General features: G+C 63.2%; 1 protein-coding gene across 4 annotated transcripts in view; it reads right to left on the bottom strand.

Annotated features, from left to right (window-relative positions):
- Positions 1–1,450: 1,450 nt before the first annotated feature.
- Positions 1,451–11,914, bottom strand: part of SLC25A22 (solute carrier family 25 member 22) — a 40,547-nt gene continuing 30,083 nt past the window's right edge. Inside the window, exons 1-12 of one of the 4 annotated variants that reach the window (XM_074273614.1) lie at positions 9,205–9,237; positions 8,570–8,669; positions 8,044–8,095; positions 7,480–7,578; positions 6,793–6,918; positions 6,546–6,601; positions 4,872–4,962; positions 4,150–4,268; positions 3,764–3,938; positions 3,521–3,675; positions 3,319–3,394; positions 1,451–3,217 (exon numbers count right to left, since the gene is read on the bottom strand). In XM_074273614.1, coding sequence (XP_074129715.1) covers positions 3,061–3,217; positions 3,319–3,394; positions 3,521–3,675; positions 3,764–3,938; positions 4,150–4,268; positions 4,872–4,962; positions 6,546–6,601; positions 6,793–6,918; positions 7,480–7,499 — 975 coding nt within the window. In that variant the 5' untranslated portion in view covers positions 7,500–7,578; positions 8,044–8,095; positions 8,570–8,669; positions 9,205–9,237 and the 3' untranslated portion in view covers positions 1,451–3,060. Of the gene's footprint in view, positions 3,218–3,318; positions 3,395–3,520; positions 3,676–3,763; positions 3,939–4,149; positions 4,269–4,871; positions 4,963–6,545; positions 6,602–6,792; positions 6,919–7,479; positions 7,579–8,043; positions 8,096–8,569; positions 8,670–9,204; positions 9,280–11,914 lie in introns of those variants that run through there. The other 3 variants (XM_074273610.1, XM_074273613.1, XM_074273612.1) reach the window with 3 other exon arrangements.

Genomic DNA, 11,914 nt, shown 5'->3' with positions numbered 1-11,914 from the left:
TCCCATGGCTGGCTGGGAAGTGTCCCAGGCTGAATTTGAACTCAGGTCCCACTGTCTCAGGGCCCATCAATTAGCATTTGCCAAGCCCAAGCAAGGCTCCAAGCCCGGGGGTCCCGGGGCCTGGCTCCGGTCCTTTTTCCATGGGGTCCTCAGTGTCACAGTCTGTGAGCTGGGGGCGGTCCTTCCCTTAGCTCAGCAATGCTGCCAGAACTATCTCGGGGGGAAGTGGGAGAGGCCCCGTGCTCCTCCAGGAGTCAGCCCCCAGAAGTGGGGCTCCTTAATGACTTGGGCCAAATGGAACCAAGGAGATCCCTACACTTGTGATTCCTCCGACCATGAGAACTGTTGGTTACGCCCCCAAAGGTGGTTTTCCAGCGAATTGGAGAAAACTGCCGATGGGCGGTGGTCTGTGCCAGGGCAACGGAGCCCCCAGGGAGCCTCCTGAGCTCAAGGCCTGGTGCCCGGCCCATCTGAGGGTTCTAGGTGAAAAGGAGGCTTGACTTGATGGAGGGCTGGAGGAGGGGGGCCCTGCTGCCTTCTGCCCGGCTCAGGGCAGAATCTGGGGCACTGTGTTGGTCGTGGGCGCTCTCCCGAGGATGTCAACGAGCTGGAAGTTACACGGGAGAAGGCAAAGAGGATGGAAGGAGCCCTTGGAGGAGGACCGCTTGAGGGAACTGGAGGTGCTCAGCTTGGAGACTCCTCCGGGAGGAAACGGTGGTCGGCCGCCCAGACCTAGAAGGTTTGTTCTGGGGAGGACGGATTCTGTCTCAGAGGGCGGGGGACCCCGGCTCAGACACACTGAGGCCAGTGAACTGTACAGGGGGCTGCCTGGGGGGGGTCAGAGACTCCAAAGAGCCCCCTTGTCTCATGGGTTTGTAGGATCTTTGATCTGCTTTGTGCTAGAGCCAGATTATTTCCAGCCTGGAGATTCCGGGATTCTCCGTCCCTGACTATTCCCAGAGGGGCCTGGGAAACTGAGAAGCCCCCATCCCCTAAGGCTGCAGGGGCTGCTGGCCCCAAGCCTTCCAGCCTAGGAAGAGAAGGCAGCCTTCCGGCCCTCCGGCTTCTTCCTAGTCTGGGAGGTATAATCCTGAACAACCAGAATGCCACCGCTGGGACTCCCCAGCCTTGGGCCTCTCTACCTGCCCCTAGTCCTTCTGGCTCGGCTGCACGTGGCCTGTCCAAGGGTCAGGGCCCCAGAGGGCTGCAGGAAACACCGGACTTTTCACAGCCTTGGGGGGTGGGGGCTCCACCCCCAGGGCGACCTTGTTTTTGTTTTTTACAGATGTGGAAGTGGAGAGGCAAGGGCTTCCTTGGGGTCCCCCAGGCGGAGGAAGAGCCTGCTCCTGCCTCCCCCAGCCAGGGAGCGCTGTTTCCCAGAATCCTCTGCGGGGAGCGGGGCCCTCCTGCCCACTGCTGGCCCCCAAGCCAGGGCTCAGGACTCTAGGAATCTATTTAGAATATTTATTTCTTTATTCTTTTACATGACAAGACACAAAAATTACAACTTTTTAAAACTCTTGTTCAGAAGGAAAAAAAATATACTTCTGTAAGCAGCAGCTTTGGAAAGTACAGGTTTGTCCAGGATTTGAGGGGCCGCACAGCCCCCCTCTGGCAGTCAGCCTCAGGACCAGCCTCCTGGGCACCGGGCGGGGCCAAACTTAGTGTCACTGAGGTGTCCCCCAACTCCTAGCAAGCAAGGGGGACGGGCACGGCACTCAGCCTAGGACTTGGGGGCTAACTAAGCTAGTTGGATTAGTTTGGGGGGAAAGAGCTGCCCCAGACCTTCTGAAGTCTACCTAGTCAGGGCCCCAGAACGGGACTCCCCAAGAAGCCCCCGCTCCCGTGGCTGGGAGAACAAGGTGACCTGTCCCTCCTTGTGGACCCCAAGTGGCATAGGGCTGTTGGCTAGGGAGGGGAGGGCTACTACAAGGTCAGGTGGTCCCAGGCCCTAGCCAGAATCCAGAGGGAGCGAGGGCTCGATGACCCTTCCTTCAGGTCCCCTCACACCCCGAGACTCAGCTCCAAGCTGGGGGAGGGGAGGTGTCCAGGGAGGTCCCGGGAGCCCCTTCTCTGGGTCCTCGGCCACTGGGGGTCTTCGGCACTTCTCCCCTCCCCAGGACACGCACTTACACCTTCGCACACTCACGAGTCAGACACGAGAACACGACACTACACTTAACTGCACAGAGACAACACTTGGGAAGCCCCCTCCCCGCAAGCTCCCAGCCGCTGGGAGCACAGAGCAGGATTTTGGGAGGCCCCGACTCTCAGAGAGCCCTCCTCCCTCTGAAGCTCCCCAGGATCTCAGCCAGATCTCCCCTTCCTGACAGGGAGGGGGAAGGGGAATAGGCCCCGCCCGTCAAAAATCTCCGCAGATGAGGCGGCAGGCAAGGAAGAAGGGAGCACAGGGAGCTTCGGGAAGCAAATCCCGGCCCCGGAGTGGGGTCCCTGGGGACTGCGAGTCAGGGGCCTCAGAGCAGCAAAATCCTTTAGAGACCCTGATCGGTGGGGGAGGGAGGAGCCGACCACCCATCCCCCTGGACAGCAGATTAGAGGCAAGGGCTTGGACGGAGGCTGGGGGTGTCTGGGCCCACCTCTGCCCCACGATTGATGCTACTCCCTCTCAGGGTCCAGCCTGGCCCTCTCCACAGAGGGAGGGGTTCCCATGCCCTGGACCCTGCCAGGAAGGCCCTGGGGCAGTGACCAATGGGGGCCCCCCAGCCTGAGGCCAGCTCAGAAAGGGGGAGGGGAAGGATACCCACCAGGTCTCTGGGGGTCCCTCCCCAGCCCAAGTCGGGGAAGGGAACTAAGGAATGTAATGGTCTCGATTTTCCACATAAATAAAAAATTGATCCCAGTCACTGCAGGAAGGGGAGGGGCCACGCCACGGCTTCCCCCGCCCCTGCCACACAGGCTGCCACACGGAGGACATGCGGGAGCGCCGCTGCCCCCCAGCGCTGAGCTCTCTCCTTCCAGGGTTTCCTCTTGTTGCTCTAGGGTGGGGTCTCCCAGAGGGCGGCAGGTGGGGGCGGGGCTGGGCTGGGAGCTGGACGGGGCTCAGTCACGGCGGTGACCCGGGAGCAGCCCCAGCAGGGCCTCGCCGATGCCCACGAAGTAAACCACCTGGGCGATGCCGAAGAGCGGGGCGATGACCAGGGCCCGGCAGTAGGCGCCCTTGAGGAAAGCCGACGGGCCTTCGTGCTTCAGAATCTTCCTGGGAGACCGAGGGAAGGAGGAGAGCGTCAGGGCCCCGGCCGGAGGAGCCCTTCTGCCCCCCTCGTGCCCCGGCCCTGTGGGCGCTGCCGCCCCTCAGACCTGGCGCAGTCCAGGAAGCCGGAGTAGGTGTCCTCGTTCACACCGCGCTGCAGCGACTGGAGGCGGGTCTTGACCACTGCTCAGGGAGAAGATGGAGATGAGCGGGAGGGAGGGAGGGAGGGAGGGAGGGGAGAGGGAGGGAGGGAGGAAGGGAGCCGGGCAGGCAGAGCGCCCTTCTTCTCCCCCCCGGGGAGACACTGACCATCGCAGGGGTTCACGGCCACGGCCGCCGTGCTCCCCGCCACGCAGCCTGCCAGGAAAGACACGTAGAAGGGCGACTTTTCCCCTGCTTCCGAGTGGCCCAGCTGATTGAGGTTGGCGAAAAGAGGGAAGTAGACAATGGAGAAGGGGACGTCCCTGGGGGAAGGAGGGCAGAAGGGTGAGTCTGGAGGGAGAGGCGCCTGTGGGCCCGGCCCCGGCCCCGGCCCCGGCCCCGGCCCCGTACCTGAGCAGCGTGGCGCCCAGCCCCTTATAGAGCCCGGCAATGCCCTTGCTTCTCAGCAGCTCCCGAGTCAGCTGGGTGGCTGTAGGGCGGCTGGAGCTGGCGGACCCCAGCACAGACTGAGCCCCCCCCTCCGCTGAGAGCTGGGCCTGGCTCCCCAGCATCTTCTTCTGAGCCTCTAGGGAAGGGCAGGGGGAGTGGTGGAGGGAGCTCGGTATTAGGGGCTTCCTCAGGCTGGGTGGGGGGAACCCACCACACACAAGCACTTAGGGTTGGCCCTAACCCTGTCCCCCCCTCCCCCCCCCCCCGACCTCGGGCTAAGCAGATTCTCCAGTCATGGTTCGGGCTCTCCTTAGGCTAATTCCCATCCCCCCCCCAACTCCAGGTACCGAGGCGCCCGGCGTCCTGCAGCTGGATCTTGAGCATCTCCATGGGGGTGGTGACGATCACTTGGCATGTGCCAGCCCCGCAGCCTGCCAGCATCTCCTTCAGGAGGGTCAGCTTCTGCCTGGAGGACAGCAGGGGTGTGAGAGCCGGGCCCATCTGAACAAGGGCCGACCGATGGTGGCCAGGAAGGCCGCAGGGAAGCAGGGAGCGCGTTCCCTCCCACGCTCTTGCTGAGAAGAGGGCAGGCCGGGATGGGCACTGTCCCCAGGAGTCCCCCTCCCCACAAGGGCATTAGTGCATGTGGGCAAAGTGACCCATTTTACAGGTGAGGACGCCGGTGTCCTGGGATTTGCGCTGGACATGGGAAGACAGGCAGGAGAAGAATCCAGGCCCTCTGACCCAGTTCCAGGGCTGTTCCTCCAGAGGGTGAGTGGGCACCCAGGAAGGAAGCTCAGGCGGGTGGAGCCCCTTCACTGTGCTGTGCCTTGGGGGGGGGAGCTTGCCCTTTGTGACTCAGCCCCACCTCCCTCCCCCTCCTAGAACACAAATGTGGCCCAGGCCAGCTGCAAGCTCCTTCTGTCCCGGCCCCCCAGCCAGGCCAGGGTATGGGGGCAGGGAGCAGCATCTCTAGGCAGGGGAGCCTGGCTTTGTGCCCGTAGCTCCAGCAGGTCCCGGGGGGCCCCACAGACTCGCCAGGGGGCTTGCCAGCCCAGCCCCCACTCACCCATCCTTGGAAAGGTGATGGCGGAAGAAGTCATTGGCTGCAAGCTTGATGGCCTTCTCCGGGGTGACCAGGGTCAGGTTTACCGCAGCGCCTGGGGGAGAGACAGACAAGACTGACTGGCCCACACAGGGGAGGGCCCGTCGCCAGCCTCTCCTCTGGCTCTTCTACATTTCCCTTTCACCCAAATGCCAGGTGCCAAGCGGCAGAGGGGGCGGGCCAGGCCAGTGGCCAGGCTGTCCCTCAGGCCCCGGCCGGCCCGCCTCATTCATCCCGTTTCCCAGGGGAGCCTGGGACTCGAGCTCCTGGAGTTCCTTGGGGAGGGGGGGCGATGACCAGGATTCCTACTTTGGCCATAGTCCCATGTGGTCAGTGCTCCTTCTAAAGCCCCCGGGATGGGCTCTGGGGAGGCTATTTATGGAGCTTCCTGGAACATTGGGGTCAGTGGAGGCAAAGGACAGTGAGCACGTGAGAACGCACGAGCCTCCCCGGGATCCACGGAGCCTCGCGTGATCTGTGGCCCGGGATCCACAGAGACCCACGTGATCGTGGCCCCGGGAATGCCGAGGGGGGACACGGTCCCGTCCCCAGGACGGTGCCCTTGAGTCTCTTCCCAGCAGCAGCCCAGACCTCCTTTCCAGCATGGAGCAAGGAGGGCCCCCCGCTCCAGCCTGCAGAGCCCGGGTTCTCTGGGGGAAGGGGTTTGGAACCGGCCTCCTCCACATCCGTGCCCAGGAGGAGGGCCAGAGATGCTTCCCGACAAATCCACATTTCTCCAACAGCTGGGAGACTGCCATCAATCCTCTTTGTGCTCATAATCCCCATCAGCTGCCAGCAGCCCACTCCCGGGGGAGGGCGTCTGCCCCCGCCAGTCCGGGCCCCCAGGACCCCCCTGCCTCAGGCAGGCAGCTCTGGCCGGGGCTGACCCAAGACTTGGTCTCAGGTGAAGGGGCTGATGGGATGGAAGACAGATCTCGGGGGTCACTTCCACCTCCAGGGGACCCAAATAGCAGGCTAGTTGGCACTCCGGGTGCCAGGAATAGGCTGGTGAGGGCAGGTGAGAACCAAGTGTGAGAGTCCCGGGGGTGGGGAGTGAGTGCCCTGTTGGCAGCAGTGGCAGAGCGGAGAGATCGCTGGGGGAGACGTTCCTAGACTCCCTCCAGCCTGGGGTTCCATGACCCCAGGGCCCTATGGGTGGGGGAGGCAGCAGCTCAGGGGGCTCTGCAGTGGTCCTTAGATACAGCCTGGGGATGGGAGGGGGCAAGGCACAGGGGGCGAGGGGGGGGTCTCTCCCCCCCGATAGCCAGGGACCAGAGTTCTCAGGTTTTAATGTTCGGCCCCTCCTGGGCATCGGGGGGAGCAGAGGCAAATGGGGCTCCCCCTAAAAAGCCAGCCTGGAGATCTGCCACTTGTAAGGGGGCAGCTTTCCATTTACTGCAGCTCCGGCAAAAGGGGACCTCTGGGACTCATGCCCAGGGGCTGCTCTGCCAGCTCTGCCCTTGACTCCTGCACCAAGGAGAAGAGGGACGTCGCAGCTACTCCTCCTGTCTCCTGGTTCCCTTGGCAACTGGACAAGCAGCCAGGAGGGGCCGGGGCTGCAGGACAGCGGTCCCTTCCGGGGCCCAGGCAGTAAAAGATGGGGAGGAAAGCCCCCCCCCCCAGAGATTCAGGCCTTACCTCTGTACATGCCGAAGTAGCCCTCGGAGCGGATCGTCTTGATGAGACAGTCCGACCTGGGCAGGGGGAGCAGGAGGAAGGGGTCAGCCCCGGGCCGCTGCCCCTGGCCGGCGTGCTCCTTCCCATCAGCCAGAGCCTCCCTGCCCCAAGGAGCTTCTGCTCCCACCGAGAGGGGGTAGAAAAGCCCCTCTTGGCGGCCCCTCCCCCCCATAAAGCCTTGGGCGCTGCACCCGTCCCCTCCACTCACATGCTGGTGTAGATGCGCTGTCCATTCTGCTGGTTCTGGAGCCTTGTCTTAGCCAGGTCGATGGGGAATACGCAAGTGACCCCAATGAGCCCTGCAATCCCTCCATTGATCAGTTTGGCTGGTAAACTGAGGTGGGAGGAAGGCAGGTGGGGGTCAGCAGTGCGGCCCCCATCCCACCGGCTTCTGTTCCAGCAGGGGGGAGGAAGGAGAAGGGGGCTGGTCCCCCAGCCCACGTCCTCTGTGCAGGCAGAGGCCAGGGAGGGGAAGGGGAAGGGGAAGGGGAAATGGGAGGGGAGGGGGAGAGGGAGGAGAAAGGAGGAAACAGGGGAGGGGGAGGGGGAGACAGGGGAGGGAGAGGAGGAAACAGGGAGGGGGAGGGGGAGACAGGGGAGGGAGAGGAGGAAACAGGGGAGGGGGAGACAGGGGAGGGAGAGGAGGAAACAGAGGGGGGGGGGAGACAGGGGAGGGGGAGGGGGAGACAGGGGAGGGGGGGACGGGAGGGAGAGGAGGAAACAGGGGAGGGGGAGACAGGGGAGGGAGAGGAGGAAACAGGGAGGGGGGAGACAGGGGAGGGGGAGGGGGAGACAGGGGAGGGAGAGGAGGAAACAGGGAGGGAGAGGGGGAGACAGGGAAAGGAAAGGAGAGACGGGGGCCAGCAGAGGAGGAGGAGGAGGAGGGCTCCCCTACCTGATCTGTTTCTCAGCCATTTAACGCAGCCTGGAGCACAGATGGAAGGAGGCAGACGGCGCAAACCTGCGGGCAGCAGCTGCCACCTTGAATCCTGTGCTGGGAGAAGGGCAGGAGGAGATGAGCTGCACTCGCCGGCCGCCTCCCGGAGGGGACCTCACACATGCCGGCCCTGGGCTCCCGAGATGTCTAGGGAGGCTTCGGCCCTTGGAGGAGGGGCCCCCAGGATCCTCACCCAATCAGCCCCTCTACTTCCACACCCATAGGGCTCCCAGCTGCTCTTAAAGGGCCAGGCCCGCATCTCAGACCCGAGCCCTCCCGCTGCAGCATCTCAGTATCTCGCCTTAAAGGGCCAGCATCAGCCTAAGAGGAAGAGCCTCTTCTCTCCCTGGGCTGCCCCCCTTGTCTGAGCCTTGCCTGGTTCCCCGAGAAGCGGCCCTGGGAAGCAGGAGCCCGGCCTTCCCTCCCTGCCACAGAGGGCGTTTTCGGACCAAGATGGCAGGTGGGGAAGAGAACTCTGGGTTTGGAGCGAAAAGTACCTGGTTTCAAATGTAAGCTACTTACCAGCTGTGTGACCTTGGACAAGTCACTCCCCCGTAGGCCTCCAATTCCTCCCCTGTAAAACGAGGAGATTGGATGGAATGAGTCCCGGGTCCTCTCAGTCCCTCCCCAGGTGGGATGCTAAGCCTGGCCTCCAGGAGGCTGTATTAGGCTCTACTCCCAGCAGTGGGTTTCAGAGGACAAAGAAGCTGTCCTAGAGGCCGCCTAATCTATAGGGAAGAGGGGAAGGGGGTATGGAGGCAGGGGGAGGACGGTGGGGGTCAGAGGCTAGGTAGGCTCCCTTGGGAGGTACAGGGGAGTAGTAGGAGCGGTGGTGAGGAGGGGGCAGGGCAAGCTCCCAGGAGGGGGGGGGAGTGGCAGCGGGGGTGAGGAGGGGGACAGGTCAAACTCCCAGGAGGGGCGGGGGGGAGGGAGGGCAGGGGCGGAGTCGGGGTGGAAGTGGGGAGGGGCCAGGGTCTCTCGCTACGCCTCCCTTTCAGATACCCCCCTCCCCCGCTCCGGTGCCCCTCAGCCTTATTTCCAGACACACAAACGCATCCAGGGCTGGCCAGAGCGTCCCACACTCCTCGCTCCCCTCTGCACGCAGCACCTTCTGGGAAATGTCCCAGAGCCTTCGAGAGTCTCCCAATCTGCGGGGAGGCGGACAGAACGCTGCGAGACCTGGCGCTCCTCCAGACCCGTGTCACCTTGGGGATAGCCTTTCCTCTCCGGCCTCAGTTTCCCCTTTCAAGAAGGGGGAACGGGACGAGATGATCGCGCCCTCGGATTCCCCGGGGCGGAGACAGCAGGGCTCCCCGCAGATGCGGCCGTGGGGAGGCGCCCATCCCTGCCCGCCCCCTGGTCCCCGGCGCCCGACGGCGGGAGGAGGGCCGGGCTCCGGAGCCGGCGCGCGCTATTCCTCCATCGATCTCGGGGCAGGCGTCAGTGCGGGGTGGACAGGGAGGCCGGCGGCCCCTCCCTCGCGCAGGGAAGGGTCCGAGGCGGCCCCCTCCCTCCCGCCCGGCACCTCTCCGCCGCTGCCCTTTCCCTGCCTTTCGGGGAACAAAGCTGTCCCCTCCCTCCCCTCCCCGCCCGGCTGTCTCCTCGCTCAGCCCCCAGGGCCCCGCGGGGGGGCCCTCGCGCCGGCTTCCCCCAGCCCTCCTACCTGCCCGCCAGCCCTCCTACCTGCCCTCCCAGCCAGGCTCCGGCGGCAGCTCCGGCTGCAGCCCAGCTAGAGCAGAGATAAAGGCCGGCGGCCCGGGGGAGGGGCAGCTCTGGCGGCGTCCATTTGCCACAGAGCCTGGGGGCGGGACGGCCCCGGGGAGGGGGCGGGGCGCCACTTTCTCTTTCGTTTCTGTGGGGGCGGCGGGGGGGGGATCACGGAGCGAAGGGGGGTCGGGGCCAAGGATTCGGCTCTTTCACGCCGCGCCAATCCCCTCCCCCCGCCCGGGGGCTCGCCGGGCCCTCACACCCGATATCCGGCTTCTAGGTTACCGCCGAGCCGGACCCTGAACCCGGGCGTGGGGGCCCGGGACGGGGACTTTGGAAGGCGGGGAACTCGACCAAAGGGCGATCGGGGCCCGCCGGGCTGGGCCTAGGACCCGGCTGTGGAAGCAGGTCCCGGTCCCCTCCCCTCTCCCTAAGGAGAGCGAGCTTCCCAACGGAGGCGCCGGAAATCCCCGGGGAAGCCGGCTTTGGGAGCTCGTTATCCAGACGCCCAGAGAAGGGGCCCTGCCTCGGGGCAAGAAAGTGCGGGGGCAGACCCGGCTTTCCTTCCATCCCCGGCCCAGCTTTGCGGAAGGGGAAACCGAGGCCCGGCCGCAGGGACATGCCCGTGTTGGAAGCAAGCTGGGACAGACCCCCCGCATTTTCCCTGGTGGCAGCAGCGAGGGGACGATTCCCATCCATGTAATAATACCAAGAACAAAAAGCGCCCAGCGTTGAAATGGGGCGAAGGTCTGCAAAGGATTGTGGATACTGGGGCACTGGGGGGGAGAATGCAGCCGGATGGAGGCTGGAGGAGCTAGGGGGGTTGGGCCTGGAGCTCCAGGTGGAGCCAGAGCAATCTGCAATAGTTTGTGGAAGAGCCGATGGAGGGAGGGTGGAGGGAGGCAGATGGAGGCCCCAGGGGGCTTCGGCCAACTGCTTGGCTGGCTTCAGTGTGTGTAGGAGGTGAGAGGTGTGTGGGTGTGTTTGAGAAATATGGTGTATGTGTGTGTGTCCGTGTACATGACTGGGGGGGGGGAGTACGTAAGTGTAAGGTGTGTGTGTGTGTGTGTGTGTGTGAGAGAGAGATATGGTGTATATGTGTGTGTCCGTGTACATGACTGGGGGGGAGTACGTGAGTGTAAGGGGTGTGTGTGTGAGATATGGTGTATATGTGTGTGTGACCGTGTACATGACTGGGGGGAGTACGTGAGTGTAAGGTGTGTGTGTGTGTGTGTGAGAGAGAGAGAGAGAGATATGGTGTATATGTGTGTTTCATGTACATGACTGGGGGGGGAGTACGTGAGTGTAGGTGTGTGTGTGTGTGATATAGTGTATATGTGTGTGTCCGTGTACATGACTGGGGGGAGTACGTGAGTGTGAGGGGTGTGGATGGGGGTGGGGGTGGGAGTGGTAGAACGGAGGGGCCAGTGAGGTCCTGGGGCTGCCGTGTCTCCAAGATGGTCACCACCATCCCGACACTACGAGCCATTTCCTGCGGGCCTCCGGTGAGAGGGAGAGGCCTTTTCATCGAGGGGACCTGGCCTGCCCAGAAGGGCAACAGCTTCCTCTCCTGCTGGCAAGCTTTCCATGAGCTCAGGAGCTTTCTGGGGGCGTCCAGAAGTCCCTAGCGTGCTCCTGGGGAGGGGAGCCTGGCTCTCTCCAGCCAGGGATGGGCCTTGGCCAGGCTCTGGGGGTCTTCCGCTGCCCTCTCCCCCTCTCCAAATCCCACCTATCCTTCAGGCATCATGCCAATAATATTTCTGCCTGGCTTTTAGGCAGAGAAGGCCATTGTCACAACCACCTGGGCAAGTAGCTATCAAAACCCTGAATTCTTTCATTTTACAAAAAAGGAAACTGAGGCAGAGTTGCCCTGGCCTGGTCTTTTAGCTCCTGACCCTGGCGTAGTGACCGCTCCCTCTCAATTTGGGTTGATTCTTTTGTGAGGGTTGGAGGACAAAGGGCGGGGAGTCATTCAGGGAGCTGGCCCTCCAAGGGCACTCCCTGCTCCCTGCTTTGCCCGGCCCGGTCTTGATCAGGATTGTTCACAACACCCCTCCCCCACTGCCACAGCTATGCCCCCCCCCATTAGACTCCTTCCTTCCAGGGACAGGATGGCACCATCTTCATCTTCACACCCCCCCAAGGGCAAGCACAGGATGCTCCCCCCCGCAGGCGCAGGGTTTGCTGGATCAAGTTGAAGAAAGAGAGCCAGCGGCAGAGGGTGAGCACGGGAGGGGCCGGGGGCTGGACAGGGAGAGCCGCTTGCCTTCTCCCTTTCTCTCTGCCGCTGCCTTCTCCCCTTCTCTCTGCCGCACCAAGCTCCGGAGGAGGCCCTAACACGGGAGAATCTGCCAAGACGCCTTATGGAGGACTAGACCATGTTCTGGGCCTGGGGTCACACGGCTCGAGGTCAAATGCAGCCTGGATACTCACTAGCTGTATGACTTGGGCTGTTTCTCAGTTTCCTCATATGCAAAGCAGGGATAATTACAGCCTCTAGCTCTGAGGGTTGCCAATGAGATATTGGTGTAAAGCACCCATGGGTACTATTAAATGCACGAGCATTGATCTTGGTCTAGTCTTTCCCTCTTTGGGACTCAGTTTCCTCCTCAGTAAAATGAAGGGAGCAGGCTGCTGCGCTCCGGCACTAGCTCTAGGGCTCTCCCACCTTTAAGCCACCTAATGG

This window comes from Sminthopsis crassicaudata, chromosome 6, assembly GCF_048593235.1.
Source record: "Sminthopsis crassicaudata isolate SCR6 chromosome 6, ASM4859323v1, whole genome shotgun sequence".
In the NCBI taxonomy this organism is placed as follows: Eukaryota; Metazoa; Chordata; class Mammalia; order Dasyuromorphia; family Dasyuridae; genus Sminthopsis; species Sminthopsis crassicaudata.
This window is presented reverse-complemented; position numbering and strand designations above follow the sequence as displayed.